General features: G+C 36.3%; 2 protein-coding genes across 2 annotated transcripts; both read left to right on the top strand.

The window, feature by feature from the left end:
• Positions 1-373: 373 nt before the first annotated feature.
• On the top strand, positions 374-2,928 carry LOC137949351 (SNF1-related protein kinase regulatory subunit gamma-1-like). Its single transcript, XM_068795425.1, has 5 exons — positions 374-578; positions 722-1,164; positions 1,260-1,526; positions 1,928-2,100; positions 2,643-2,928. Exons 1-5 carry the CDS (start codon positions 374-376, stop codon positions 2,926-2,928), a joined length of 1,374 nt encoding a protein of 457 aa, XP_068651526.1.
• A 3,145-nt stretch (positions 2,929-6,073) lies between these two features.
• On the top strand, positions 6,074-14,185 carry LOC137949770 (ubiquitin-conjugating enzyme E2 2). Its single transcript, XM_068795951.1, has 6 exons — positions 6,074-6,249; positions 6,971-7,104; positions 7,216-7,241; positions 12,062-12,151; positions 12,756-12,844; positions 13,903-14,185. Exons 2-6 carry the CDS (start codon positions 6,980-6,982, stop codon positions 14,029-14,031), a joined length of 459 nt encoding a protein of 152 aa, XP_068652052.1. The 5' UTR covers positions 6,074-6,249; positions 6,971-6,979; the 3' UTR covers positions 14,032-14,185.
• Positions 14,186-14,455: the final 270 nt, after the last annotated feature.

The following is a 14,455-nucleotide window of genomic DNA, read 5'->3' as shown; positions in this document are numbered from 1 at the left end:
GAAATTTTTAGTTTATGTAAGTTTCTGAGATTGAGTAGGTTGATTCATCGACTACCAAGAGGAAAAGCAACATTTTGGTTACAGTGATGAACTCCATGGATGGTTTCCATAAGTTGTTCATGCAGTTTTCCCTTGATTTTTATATTAAGTAGCGGAATTCAGTGCTTTCCCAAACAATTCAGGGTACCAAATGAAAAGTGCCAAACGAATGAGACAGCTTTATGCGGGAAAAGAAACAGTCTGTGAAGGCCTTGGTTTAGCTGCTTCTTTCTGAAACTCTCCTTGCAGTCTGTTTCTTATGGAAGATGGCAGTGGTCTGTGCAGCTTTTGTTCTCCAAAGGGTGTTTACGTTGCTTACTCTCAGTTTTCAGATATGGCACAGCAAGAAGAGAGCATGACACCATACGCACTGGATGAGGAACAGAAAGCTCAAGGTGGAGCAAGGATATCGCGCTTTGATGATTACTTTGAGTCAATTCAGACACGGAAAAAGTTGCCATTCGAGTTGCAAGTATCTTTAACAGCAGCATTTGCAAAAATTCCGGTTTCTTCCTTTCCAGATGTGCCAGGAGGGAAAGGTCGTTCCAAATATTAACTTACATACCAGTCAAGTTCTTACTATTTTGTTGGTTATATAAGTTTTGCTTCTGTAGACAACTTTCTTTGTAGCAGAAGATTATTGTTTGAAATTATTTATTTTCTCTCCTTCGTTTGTTCTCAGTTGTTGAAATCTCAGCTGACACATCAGTAGCGGATGCCGTCAGAATTCTATCTGAGAAAAACATTCTAGCTGCTCCAGTTAGAAATTCAGAGGCCAAGCCTAGTCTTGATTGGCGAGATCGCTATTTGGGAATAATAGATTATTCAGCAATAATACTCTGGGTATTGGAGAATGCAGAACTTGCAGCTGTTGCTTTATCAGCAGGCTCAGCAACAGCTGCTGGTGTAGGAGCTGGGGCTCTTGGTGCTCTTGGAGCTCTAGCATTTGGTGCTACAGGCCCTGTGGCAGTTGCCGGGCTAACTGTTGCAGCTGTTGGTGCTGCGGTAGCTGGTGGAGTGGCTGTAGATAGAGGAATTGGGAAAGATGCTGCCACTGCTGCCAATAATTTAGGAGAAGACTTCTACAAAATCCTGCTGAAAGAGGAACCTTTCAAGTCAACCACAGTAAGATCATTGTTCTCTCCCATAGTCAATTTTTGTTTCTTGCTCTTTTCTTCTGTTGTAACTTGTAATGTCTATTTTTGTTCTCTTCATTTCAGGTGCAATCCCTCTTGAAGGCATACAGGTGGGGGCCTTTTATCCCTGTTTCAACGGATAGTTCCATGCTCAGCGTTCTATTGTTGCTCTCAAAATACAGAATGAGGAATGTCCCAGTAATCCAAGTGGGAAAGCCTTCCATTAGGAATTTTATTACTCAATCTGCGATTGTAAAAGGCCTTGAAGAATGCAAGGGAAGAGATTGGTTTGATTCCATAGCCAAACGTCCTCTTTCAGATCTTGGACTTCCTTTCATTTCTCCTGATCAGGTAAAATTTCCACCTGTTATATATCTTCCAATCCTCTTTCCATAGTAATGTTGGAGTTCTATTCTTTTAGGCTATTAACAGTAAATCAGTACAGACTCCAAATACAAAAATCATATCACATAAAGATAGAGGCCAATTAGAGGCATTGGTTCACTGCTTGTTGAAATGTTTTCTCTAGACTCTAAATTTGCTATTTTTCGTTTAAAGTGTCAGCTATATGCACTACTAAATTCATAAAATAGCCAACTAACCTCTGCACTTTGGATATACAAAAGCATTGCTAATTGGTCGGCCTCGTTAACTAATTTCGAGTGTTCAAGATACTATTTGCCTTGTCTCTCTCTTGTTTTTATTCGCATAATGTGGAAAAGTATTTTCAAGAAAGTCCTCTATGGGTTCAGGTTATCTGCATCAACAGCAATGATCTAATCCTGGAAGCATTCAAGCTCATGAAAGACCACAAAATTGGAGGACTGCCAGTTGTGGAAGGCGAGAAAAGGAAAATTGTGGGGAATGTAAGCATAAGGGACATCAGATTCTTGTTGCTCAAACCTGATCTTTTCTCCAATTTCAGGTATCTGCCTTTAACCATAACTTTTTGTATCAACATTTTTAAGGCAATTAACCACAACTTTTTGCATCAACTTTTCTGTATTTTCAAGCACATCTTAGTGGTCAAGTGCAGAAGTTTTTTATTAGATCAGGTCATGGATAGAGGGTTGAGATTTGCTGAAAAAGATACTAGAGTTACCTCTGGAACAGGTTCATGTTCTGGACCCAGTCAGAGTCACGAAGAAATTACGTTTCTGCTAATCCTAATCTAGGCTGCACTCCACTTTGAAAGAATGAAACTTGCACCAAAGAAGTTTTGACAATGGAGGAAAATGCCATGTCTAACATGAAAAGATGGAAAGAAAACTTGCTGAAACAGTTGCTTATGGTCATAATCCAAACTCGTTTGCATAGCAGCTAAGGATTTAATCTCTGAAGAAAATTTTGATTCCCTCACTGGAAGTTGATATTAATAATCAAATACCTGCAAAGAGTGACTCGGGCCTTTGGTTCTCTCCTTGAGTGTTAGTGACCCAGCTTGTCTCTCATTTTATTTTTCTGCAGGCAGCTGACTGTAATCGAATTCATGAAAACCCTTGCAACAAGTTCAGAATGCGGTAGAATCCATGTAACCCCACCAACAATATGCAAACCCGATGAGCTGCTGGAGAACGTGATACAAATTTTGGCTTTCAAGGGAATTCACAGGATCTACGTAGTAGGGAAGGAATCTGAAGTAATTGGGGTTGTGACAATCCGAGATGTCATTTCATGTTTTATCTACGAACCCCCTGACCATTTTGACAATTATTTTGGCTTTGCCATGAAAGAAATGTTAGACAAGTACTAAACCTGTCTCTGTAGCTAAAACTCTGCTTCAAAATATGCAATCTGAAAAGAATTCAAGAGTAAGTTGCAGACTTACGGTGGCTTTTGCACATTTCAAACTGTTTAACCAGAGACTTTCTGGAATTACTTGTCTTTCATGATCTGCCTCGCTCACTCTGCCTCCGCCCACATCCCATTCTGGACATATATGACCGCCAGAATCACATACGGAATTGCACTTCCTCGATCTAACTCGAGAAGTCTTTTAGTCATTTCTTCACCGAGTTCAATGTGAGAATGAATTTTACAAGAACCAAGCAAGGAAGCAAAGACGAAGGCGGAAGGACTGGAAACCTGCCTGCTAAGTTTTCGACCTTCACCGTGCCTTCCAGCCCCAACTTACATGTTCGGTAGAGGGATTGAGTCCATGATCCCCATTCGTAATCCTGAACATCTCCTGCGCTTTCTCAAGCTGACCACGACCTCCAGAAGTCTAAATGATAGAAAGGAAAGTGGCCCGGTCCTGGTAGTGCACCCCGAGGGAAGGTGAATGTCAATTCGAATTCATTCTCACTTACCCAAAATCATTAGTGCGCGTCGACGAGGGAAAGATGAGTGAAAGTAAAATCGATGGTTCATCCTCTGAATTCACTTTAACTCGCTCACTCGACGTTCTTTGCATCCCTCCTCTCTCTCGATGCTCTCTGCGTTCCTCTCTCTCGACATTACGCTCTTTATTTTCCAACCCTCATCTCTCTCGACATTACGCTTTATGTCGTCTCGCTATGCTGCCGTGCTACTTCCTCTCACCGTCTCGTCATACTGCCATGCTGCTTCTCTCTCGCTCGGCCTCGCCCTGGCCTTCGACGCCTTCCTCTCAGTTGCTCTCTCTCGCTTGGCCTCGCCCTCTCTTCCTCTTCTTCGATTTCCCCATTTCGGCTTCGATTTCCCTCTCACATTATCTATTTTCCCCAACCGCATTCTCACGTCTCCTCTCTTTCTTCGATTTCCCCCTTTCGCATTTGTCTTCCATCGCCCCCTCTTTCGCATTGTAAAAGTCAAAATTTAGATAATGAAGATATTTATTTATAAATTAAAAAAAATAACCATCTTAGTTTAAGTATTTTATTTTTTATTTGTTATAATTAATTTATTTTATTTTACTTCGTAATTATTTTATTAATTTATACTACACTAAAATCTATCTATTTATTTATTATATTTATTACTATTAATACTATATTAAATTACTAATTTAAGAGTGATAATTAAGATATTATTAAAGTAAAATTTTGATCAAGTATCTAGACATTATAAAAGTAAACATTTTTATTTAAGTATTCTATATTTTATAATTAATTAAATTCATCATTTAATTTAAATTTTAATTATTATATTAATTTAGATTAAACTAAAATCTATTTTAATTTATTAATAAAATACCATATTTAATTATTTATTATATTAAAATATTTTGAAATTTTATTAAATTACTAGTTTAAGAGTGATAATTAAGATATTGTAAAAGTAAGAATTTAATTAAAATACCATTTTTGATTAAGTATCTATATATTATAAAAGTAACCATGTTTATTTAGATTTATTATTGATTTAGGTATATCGTAAAAGTAACTTATTCTATTGTTTCAACTACATTTTCCATTTTGCACACTAACACAATAAAGTATTCTCCTCTCCACTTTCTATCGAACACGCATTTCATGTACATGTCTATGATTGCAGTTAAAACAAACTCATCATCATAGTAACCCATTCTCATCGTATAAAGATGAATTTTTTTCCCATGTTTCAAATTAGAGGGTCGAGCAAGCAGGCAAAATGGTGGTGACTGTTTTTAAAGACGGTTCCACTGAACCCTTCGGTTGCATCCTATTGAAGAAATTAAAAGCTTCAATTCCATTTGGCAAAAACATACTGGAGATGGAGTTCCATGTAGTTATGTTCTTGTCACTAAAACTAAAACTTATATGTTAATACAAGGGAACCACACTTGGGAACACATACCTACAAAAGTTGTGCCAAGCTTCAAATTCTACATTACTTTTCAATATAAAACAATGAATTTGTTGTCAAACCTCTGATGCTGAAAGGTCTAAACAAGCTGAAAGAAGACAAAGCCACGTGACGGAATTAGTCTTTGTTGAAATTGTTAGTGTTGATAGAGTCTTTAGGATTCGCTTCTGTTAGTTGCTTAATAGTTTGAATAAATCATATTATTCAGGGGGGAGTTATTTGTTTCCTAGTCACTTACCAAGTTAATAGGCATGTAAAACATGGACTGTAATTTTTTATTTTTTTTGTTATTCTTGTAAAACTATATATAGCTTACTGTTTAATTCAATATAGGGCATGCTTCTAATTTGCTTGTGTTCACTAAACAAAACAGAGAGTTCTTACTATTTGGTATCAAAGCTATTGACGAGAATATGGTGACTGAGAGTGGATTTGTAGAACTAATGATCCCAAGATTCGACGAGTATTACGATCACTAGTGTATGCTCATGGAGAATTTCATGCGGTCGAAAGAATATTGGAGTGTGGTGGAAGATGGGAATTCTTGCAACAACAAAAAGAGTTCAATTCACTGAAACACAAAAGAAGGTGATTGATGATGCAAAGTTGAAGGATATGAAGGCGAATAATTACCTCTTCTAAGTCATAGATTGATCAATCCTAGAAACCATCTTGAATAAGGATACAACCAAAAACATTTGGGATTCATTGAAACAGAAGTTGGGAGAGCTTGTGAACAAGTATTTTGTTAGTACTGTTATTGTGGTCAACGAGTTGAGAGTCACTGAGGGAAAGATGGACGATGTAGCAGTCATCGAGAAGATTCCAAGATCTATGACACCCTAGTATGATTACGTGATGTGTTCTATTGAAAAATCAAATGATTTGGATGCTCTTAACATTGATGACTTACAAAGTAGCTTTTTAGTACATAAACAATAACAATCTCATGGGCTTGGGAAGGATATAACATGGAAACCTCTTCTTCGATGCACGCTTTTCCTTTCTCCCCTCTCCCCATACCCCATACGATAACGTAGAATATTTCGGTGGGAAGCTGTACGTGTGGCTGGCGTTGTCAGTGGCTTTTACGCTTTTAAAGTAGACAAATTAAAAAGGACTTAAAGCCGAAACAGGGGAGGAGTTGATTCGCAAGGAGAAAGACGAGAGAGACGGAGGCGGCTGACCAGAACGCGCCATAAAAGCTGAAACTAGCATATGTTCTCTCTCTCCCTCCCTCTTCCTCTCCCGACGCTGCAGCGGCACCTTTTTCTCTCATCGCCGAATCTTTTGTTCTACTTTCAATCCGGTAAGATCTGCTGACGAATTCTAGGTTTCTTTTTTCGTTTCTTTCCGTATGTTTTCGTTTTAAACTTTCGGGAGGTTTTTGAATTAGATATTTCGTGGAGTAGATCTTTGGGGAGAGAAGTTGTTTATCATTTTTTATTAATTTACTGTTCTTGGCTCTGGCGAAGTTACTCATATACCTTCACGGTGATAAGATCTCCAACACTCATGCCTGAGTGATCCATTCTATTCGTGATGACTTGTTTGACAATGATTTCGTTACTTCGCTCGATGCTTCTTGTTCTCAATCTGTTTTTATGGCGTACGTGCTTTGCTTTATAATTTGAAGCCGCGCCTCATCTAGAAATTAAGAGTTTTTCTGGGGGTAGTTCTAGGTTTTGGTATGAGCTGTCGGTTGGTTTCTCTTAGAGTTGTGAGAGCGGAATCGTCTCCAATTGTCTATAGAGAATTATGGATCACTTCCATCTTTAGTTTCTCACAATTCGACATGCATGACTTTATTGATGTCAGCATTCGGAACTTTTCCTATTGGTTTTCTCTATCTGTGTCGAGTTCCGTGTTAAATTGGTTTGTTTGTGAGAAACCCTAATAACCAGAACTCTTTTCTTGAAGTTCTAAAATTTCCGTGCTCCTCGTTTGGTTGAGTCTGTTTGTCAGACATGCTACGAATTTATCATGAGTTATAATTCTTATTATTCAGTTTGTTGCTTGGAGTATTATAGGAGGTGAGGATGTCTACTCCAGCAAGGAAGAGGCTGATGCGAGATTTTAAGAGACTGCAGCAGGATCCTCCCGCCGGTATTAGTGGCGCACCCCAAGATAACAATATCATGCTCTGGAATGCTGTCATATTTGGGTAAGGAGTACAAATTTATTACTTTTTGGATTCAAAATTTCTACTTCAGTTACTTATTAGGGTTTTGAAATGGTTTTTGTCCTCAATGAAGTCTTACTGTTTTGTGTGCAGTCCTGATGACACTCCTTGGGATGGAGGTTAGTTGATTCCTCTTCTTTGGTTTCGGCTGTAGGATGTCTATTTATACTTCTTGATATTATCACAAGGTTTTTTTTTTTTTTTCATGGTTTCTATTTGATCACAACAGTTTATCACACTTGGTTTCGTTATTACCATTATTATTTTGAACATAATAAGAAACTAAGCTCATTGAAGGAGAAAAAGGCTACAATATCATGCATCAAAATATGAGGCAGGAGCCAGAAAGGAGATGACTTTGCAATTGTTCTGTTTGGTCACACTTTTTAATCATATCTGGGTTGCTAAAACTTCAAATAATTCTTGCTAGTACTTTTATGTTATGATGTGCTTCTCTGTGTGCTGATTCTGTCTGACTTGGTACTTCTATCATGTTTTTATGGTAAATTAGCTGTGTGTTAAGGGTTCTGCATAATTCACTATCCGTTTGATACCTTCCTTGAGCCTTATCAAATTATTGGATTGCATGGTTTAAGGGCTGCCAGTTGACTGTCCTTGGATGCTAATAAAACAGTCTCTGAATAGTGTAAAGATGAATGGACGAAATGCACTAATAACAGTAAAAGTTTTGGCTGACAGGTGTTCCCTGGGCTGTTTTGTTTAATCATTATTTTTCTTAATAAATTCTTATATATATATATATATATATATCTCTATAAATACTGTACACACTTCATTTTTAATGGGAGAACTTGGATTTTCAACCTGTAAATTGGTACTCATTCATTGTTCACCTTATTAAAATTAAAGAAATTGTTTCTACTGGAAGAAGAATGAAGATAAAGAAATGAGCTCAGGAACTGCTTGCAAAACTGTATGCTAATTATTAATCTGATAACCATCAAGAGGTACCTTATTTATCTTAGCATATCGAGATGCCCCCATGTTAGTGTGTTGTTTCTCTTGCCTTTATGCTTAATAAAGTCACTTTTCCTCAGAAAATAACAGGTGTTAACTTATCTTTACCATTTTTCATTGAGAAAATTGTCATACATTAGCATTTTTTTGGGAACATTTGCATATTGTTTGGACATCATAAATTCTATAAGACGAAAATCGGGAGTCCTGAAATTCATGATGAATAACCAAGATTCTTCATATTCTGAAAAACATGATCTTTACATGGGTAATAGGAAAGAAACTATCCATATGTAGGGTGTTTTCATAGGAAAGAAACTATCCATATGTAGAGTGTTTTCATTGGACACATTGGCTAAATTGAGAATTCAATATGCTTGTAGTGGACGAGCAAAGTAATTGCCCCAGATATTGATATTTTTCTAGATTATATAGTTAATGAGCCATGGGATGGTTAAAAATGCTGTTTAGATTGACGTTGATTATGGTAAGTTAGTAAGGGAGTTTATGTAACCTTTGATCGGTGTTGCCACTGTTTTGAGGTAGTTAGCAAAATCATCACTCATAACCTGTATCATTTGTAAGGAAGCAACAGTCTCCTGATAGTCTATTTGGCAGGTGTATACAATATAGGTGGATCTAATTACTGCTTCAATTTTGGACCTCATTTGAAGGAAAAACATGTAAAGAACACCATAAGAATGGGTAAACATGACGGAAAAAATACCAGAAGAATATGTATTTCTTGTCTGTGTTTCTTAATCCTTTAGCCATTAATAAAAAGTAAGAAAGTATTTATTTAGGGGACTAATTGGTTAAGCAGTAAACAAGGCAACCATTCTGCTCCCTTAACAAGCCAGGAAAAAGAAGTTGACATCTCAGAGATGTTCTGCCTGTATTTAAAATACCCAAATGATAACATTTTGGATACAGAGGTTTGGATGGAAGAAGACTCACTGTGGGTAGAAGATGAAACTTAGGAGCAGGCATATTTGTATTTATTAGGTTCTAAGCATATGAGTTTGCATGTATTGGATTTGAGGACCTCATAAAACTCTGGGTTAATAACATAAGCGCCAGGCTCTTATGCACAAGGTGATGAAATATGCACATATCTGTTTGTCAGCTGTAAAACAACAAAGAATGCACTAGTATAAGTTGAAAGAATCAACTTGAACTAGTTTGAGAAGTTTAATTAGTAATGCCATGTTTGATTGAATAGAGGTTTTTGTTTAAAATTTTTATTTTTTATTGATTGAGCGAGTTAGATTGGCATGATACTGTGTGTTTACTGCATGTGATTATTAGTTAAAATGTTAAACTTGAACTATGACAAAAAGTTTCACCAGTAGTTCAGCTTTTTATTTTATTATATATGTTATAGTAAATATAGTTAATCCCCTGAGAACTTGCAAATATACAAACACTCCCAGGAAAAATTGCACCGACTCCCTTTGTTTTAGATACTTACATTCACCCCTTACCCAATTTTTCTGGAATCAACTTGTATCTTATTAGAAAATTTTATCTAAAAAAAGGAGGCGGGCAACCTTTATTCTGTTCACTCCTGACAAGTTGTGTTCACCCAGTCCCCTGGTTTTAATTTCTGTTACAATTTATTGCTCTCTTTCTCTGTTTCTCTCTCTCTCTCTCTCTCATTGTCAAAAAATGCAAAAAATCTTGATAAATGAGCATTAAGTTAATATTAATTAAATATTTTTAATGAAAATGAATGGTCCATCTCGTATTCCCTTCTCTACTGACCCCTCCCACATCTTCCTCCCCCTTCTATTGCTGTTGTGGGCTGTTGTTTCTTTCCTTTCTTAAAAAAATAAAAATTTCTAATTGAACAAAAGTACTGCTCAATTGTTGCTTTTTTATCTCAATAGAAAAAAGTGCATATTTATTGATATTCTGGGGGGTGATTTTAGTCAATACTGAACTTATCTGTCTTTGGTCATGCTGTTAGTTGTAGAAACTTTTCTGAAAGTATTTTTTGGGAGGGCCCGGTCAATCTGCACCATTCCAGACATTCATTAATGATGCATGATAGAGCTTGAGTAAAATCATTCAAATTTAGTTTCTTATTTTTCTTATGGCAACATATGTACAAAGAGCAAAATTACCTATGATTGGATGGCTCAATGTTATTTCTTACCAGTGAAAAATCAAATACTGCCAAATTAATGACTTAATTACCAGTGAAAAGTCAAATACTGCCAAATTAATGAATTGATTCATTTTGTTTACATAGTTTAGTCCACATGTTTTTGATGTGAGAGTTTCCGAATTTCCTTGTTGGCTTGTGTGTAATGGAGTGAGAGAGTGTGTGCATATGTGAACTATATATATATATATTGTATTTGTAGATGTGTTTATATGTATAATAGAGAGAGAATTTCTCAATTTGTCTTTTTATCTTATCGTCTGATGTGCAGTATGAGTGTCTGCACCTGAGTTTGGGAGATTTCTTGGAGGTGATGATTTTTCATGGTTTTGTCCTTAGTTCCTTAGTTCCTATATTCCTTCAAAACTTGACATATGCTGTAGAAAAGGAGCATGTCCTTATGTAGACAATAAAGAATGCACAATAATGGGATTCAGAGCATATGGTATTTACTAATAGACTGCATCACAGTCCTTCAAGAGATGTCTTTGCGTAGAAATGCTGTTTTTTCTTTCTTGCCTTCGTTTTAAACTCCTAATCTAGTGAAGGTTGATCAGAAATAAGCAAACGAATGTCCTCATGCCGATATAAAAAGAGTGGAACCGTTATCTGTGGATTTAAGTTTCATCACTGTCCATTAGCAAAGAAATTCATGAATGCAAGTGTTGAAAACTTGTTTGAAGTTCCAGTATGTTTGTTGTTTTCCATACTGGGGTTCCACACATTGTGTAGTGGTTACTGGACCAGATTATTGGTAGCCTCATATAAGGTCTGGGATATATTGCCCAAGCTGTGAATATCTCCTTTGATACAAGATCTGAGATATTTTGCTCAAGATGCGAGATATGGTCCTGTTTAGGGGTCTTCCAAGGGCCCCTGTTTCCTACAAGGTATTGAAATGAAAGGCATTGCACCCGAGAATGTGAGACTTCTTGGTTAGATCTGGACCCATGCTTAAACATTCTTCTTTTCTTTTTGTGATTTTATGCTGACAGCTGGCTGTTATGTAGCTTCCCAATTTGCACTGCATTTTAATGCCAAGGTGCCTTGGTCTTCTATGGATTCCTTTTTAATATCAATAAGGAGGGATGCTTGTAATTAATGTCCTGTCGACATGGAATATTGTTTTATTTCTGATTGATAAGTTCGTCACTTCTGTATATTTGACTGAAGTTGTAAGAGCTGTGCTTCCTCCTTTTCCTTCCATATTATTCTTGCCAGCTACTATAAGAAGCAAACTGAAATGATCTTAAAACTAGTAACATAATCTGAAAATTTAGATAGAGCTGTTCGATATGCTTCTTGCCAAATCAGATTAGTATAGCCGGTGGGATTCTTATTCATGAAACAGGCATGGGGAGGGGGGGGGGGGGGGTTTGAAAACATAGTTGTTGTAGAAGGTTTGAAAAAATTATGAAAAGTGATGTTTCCATCCTGTTCAAAATATTTTCCATTTGGTTATTAACAGAGGCATATACTGATGGCCGTATTCTAATTAGACCAAAATTTATTGCCATATGTGAAAATTATGCCGGACATAGTATCTTCAATGCATTTTATCTGGTCAAAATTGTTTCCTTATGTTGTTTGTGCTGCATTTATTTTACTAATCAATTCTGATTTGATCATTTTTGTAAACTTTCCTTATGTTATCTGTGCTGCATTTATTTTGCTAATCAATTCTGACTTGATCACTTTTGTAAACTATGTTGTGAACCACAGAATTCTCCTTTATTGTGATCTGCCTGTCTTGTGCATTATTTTGATGAGTTAAAAGTATCTTGACTGTTTCAGGTACGTTCAAGTTGACTCTCCAATTCTCTGAGGATTATCCAAATAAGCCGCCTACTGTTCGATTTGTTTCTCGGATGTTCCATCCTAATAGTACGTGACAAACTGGATAATCTCTACCCATTTCACATTTTATTGAGCTTCAACAATTGTACTGGTGTTTTAATTTTAAGTAGAGAAATATTGGTAAACAAAGATGGAACACATGATTTAAAGCAGGAGGCTGAAAAAGTGTAAAAAGGAAAATAAAAGCTTAGAAGGGAGGCTTTTTTAAAAAAAAAATAAAATCAAAGGAGGCTTGTTGCACTAAGAACTTTTCTTCCTGGGAGGGGAAAATACAAGGTATCAAAAAATTGAAAAGCGCAAGAAGAAAATAACAAAGTAAAATAATTATAACTGGGAAATTGATAGGTTGGGATCTTCTAGAGTGTAGGGAAGGTAGGCAAGTTTTAACAGGTGATCTGGATTCTGTGGCCATTAGATATTAAGTTGAATGTGCAACTCCATCTTTTAAGCAGCACTGAAAGGCAAAAAGCATTGGAAATTTGGGATGGAGTTGCCAAGATTTTTTTAATGAGGCATATTTAGCAGATCGTCTCTGTTCAATCATTTGAACTTGTTTCTTTGTAGGCGGAAATGCTTTATCTTTTTTATTTATTCTTCTCAATTCTAATGCAGCTGTTTTCAATTCTTTCAGTCTATGCAGATGGGAGTATTTGTTTGGATATTTTACAGAATCAGTGGAGCCCCATATATGATGTAGCTGCAATACTTACATCTATTCAGGTAGTGTAAAATATGCCCTTCATCATTTGAGAGATATACAGGTTCACTAATGATAGGTATTTTTATAGTTTCTTAGACTACTAGTTCCAATTAATTCAAAGCCTTGCATGGAGATCCATCCTCACCAATTTGTCCGGAGTGAATGTTTTGAGAAATAAATACTGAAATCATCACGTTATTGGGAAATAAAGAACCTCTATAATTTCATTCCATTTTGCCATACAGGCTTTCCACCTTGAATAGATTATCTTGGCATTTAACTGGATGTGATTGTGCTTCATCGTTTTGATCTTCTCTGTTACATTATTTCTGGCTTTTATTGAATGTTTGATTTGTATTAACTATGCAATAAGTTGTTCTGCTGAGGGGATGGTAACCATGCTTTTTCCTACTCGATGAAGTGGTAGGACCTTATGTGTGCACTTTGCGGAAGGGAGTTGATGATCTCCTATACCTTAGAAGCCCCATAGTCCAAGTTTTGCTTTATGCATTAATGATTTTATCATGGCCATTGTTGTCCATGTTATTTCAGTCTTTCATCTCCTATTATCTCAAATCAAGATGCTATACTGAAATTCTAATTTTTTTTACCTTCTGATGCATATATGTCATTAAGGCTTGTGCAACTTGCTAGACGAACCTTTTCCTGTGTCTAGTTGTCTTCAACTGTCACATACTGAAATAACACTATTTTATATGGCAAAATGCAAAAAAAAAAAAAAAAAACATTTAAGGACTTTTTTCCAGGTCTTTCCTTTCATTTGTGTACTAGTGAAGCTTACTAGGTGGCTCATTGAAGAATCAATCAGTTCACAGTCATGATAGTTAAGCTTGAGATTTTGGGTGAGGTTTTACGTTTTAACTAATGTTTGGCTCTTTGAATGTTCGATGTCAATGTGAGCCTTACATCTCTATGAATTTATTGATGATTTAATTAAATTGATTTTCATCAACTATTTGGAGAGAAACTTGTTTGGGTCTGAAGTAAAAGGATTTATTACTGTTTCTCCCTTGTTTATGTGTGATACTGAACAATCTAGGCCATGTTTCATTTGCAGTCTTTGCTATGTGATCCAAATCCAAATTCACCTGCAAATTCAGAAGCGGCACGAATGTTCAGTGAGAACAAGCGTGAATACAACCGTAGAGTACGTGAAATTGTGGAGCAAAGCTGGACTGCAGACTAACCTTGTGCTACATGTTCTGGATATTGCTGCCCCTTGTCTCTTAATTGTGAATGTGTTTTCTTGAGTGATGTTGCCACCAAACTAAAGAAGAAAACATTTGTACTTACAACTTCTTGATTAAGAAAGATGATTGCCTTTTGGCTTTTGTTTGTTTTCGGTAGTTTCTTTCTTTATTGCTGTTTCTTTGTTTGCTGCCTTTTTTCTGCTCGATGCACATAAATGTCTTCTATCGGTTTTGTTTGGAAAAGCACCAGCCTCTGCTGATGGCTTGGAAAAGATACATCTTGCTGTCCAGGAATTGGAGTTTTGCTCAATTCAGTTATTTATTTGTTAGGAATTATTCTCTTGCAATCGTTACAGCAAGCTCAATTATCATTTCCTACCAAAGTGATAAAACTGTCTAGTGGAGAAATGAAACTACTCT

Source organism: Aristolochia californica, unplaced genomic scaffold (assembly GCF_029961685.1).
Source record: "Aristolochia californica isolate CCGP_79_NKW_82.1479 unplaced genomic scaffold, dmAriCali1.0.hap1 SCAF_14, whole genome shotgun sequence".
Classification (NCBI taxonomy): Eukaryota; Viridiplantae; Streptophyta; class Magnoliopsida; order Piperales; family Aristolochiaceae; genus Aristolochia; species Aristolochia californica.
Note: the sequence above shows the minus strand (reverse complement) of the source record. Positions and strands in the feature narration are given on the sequence as shown.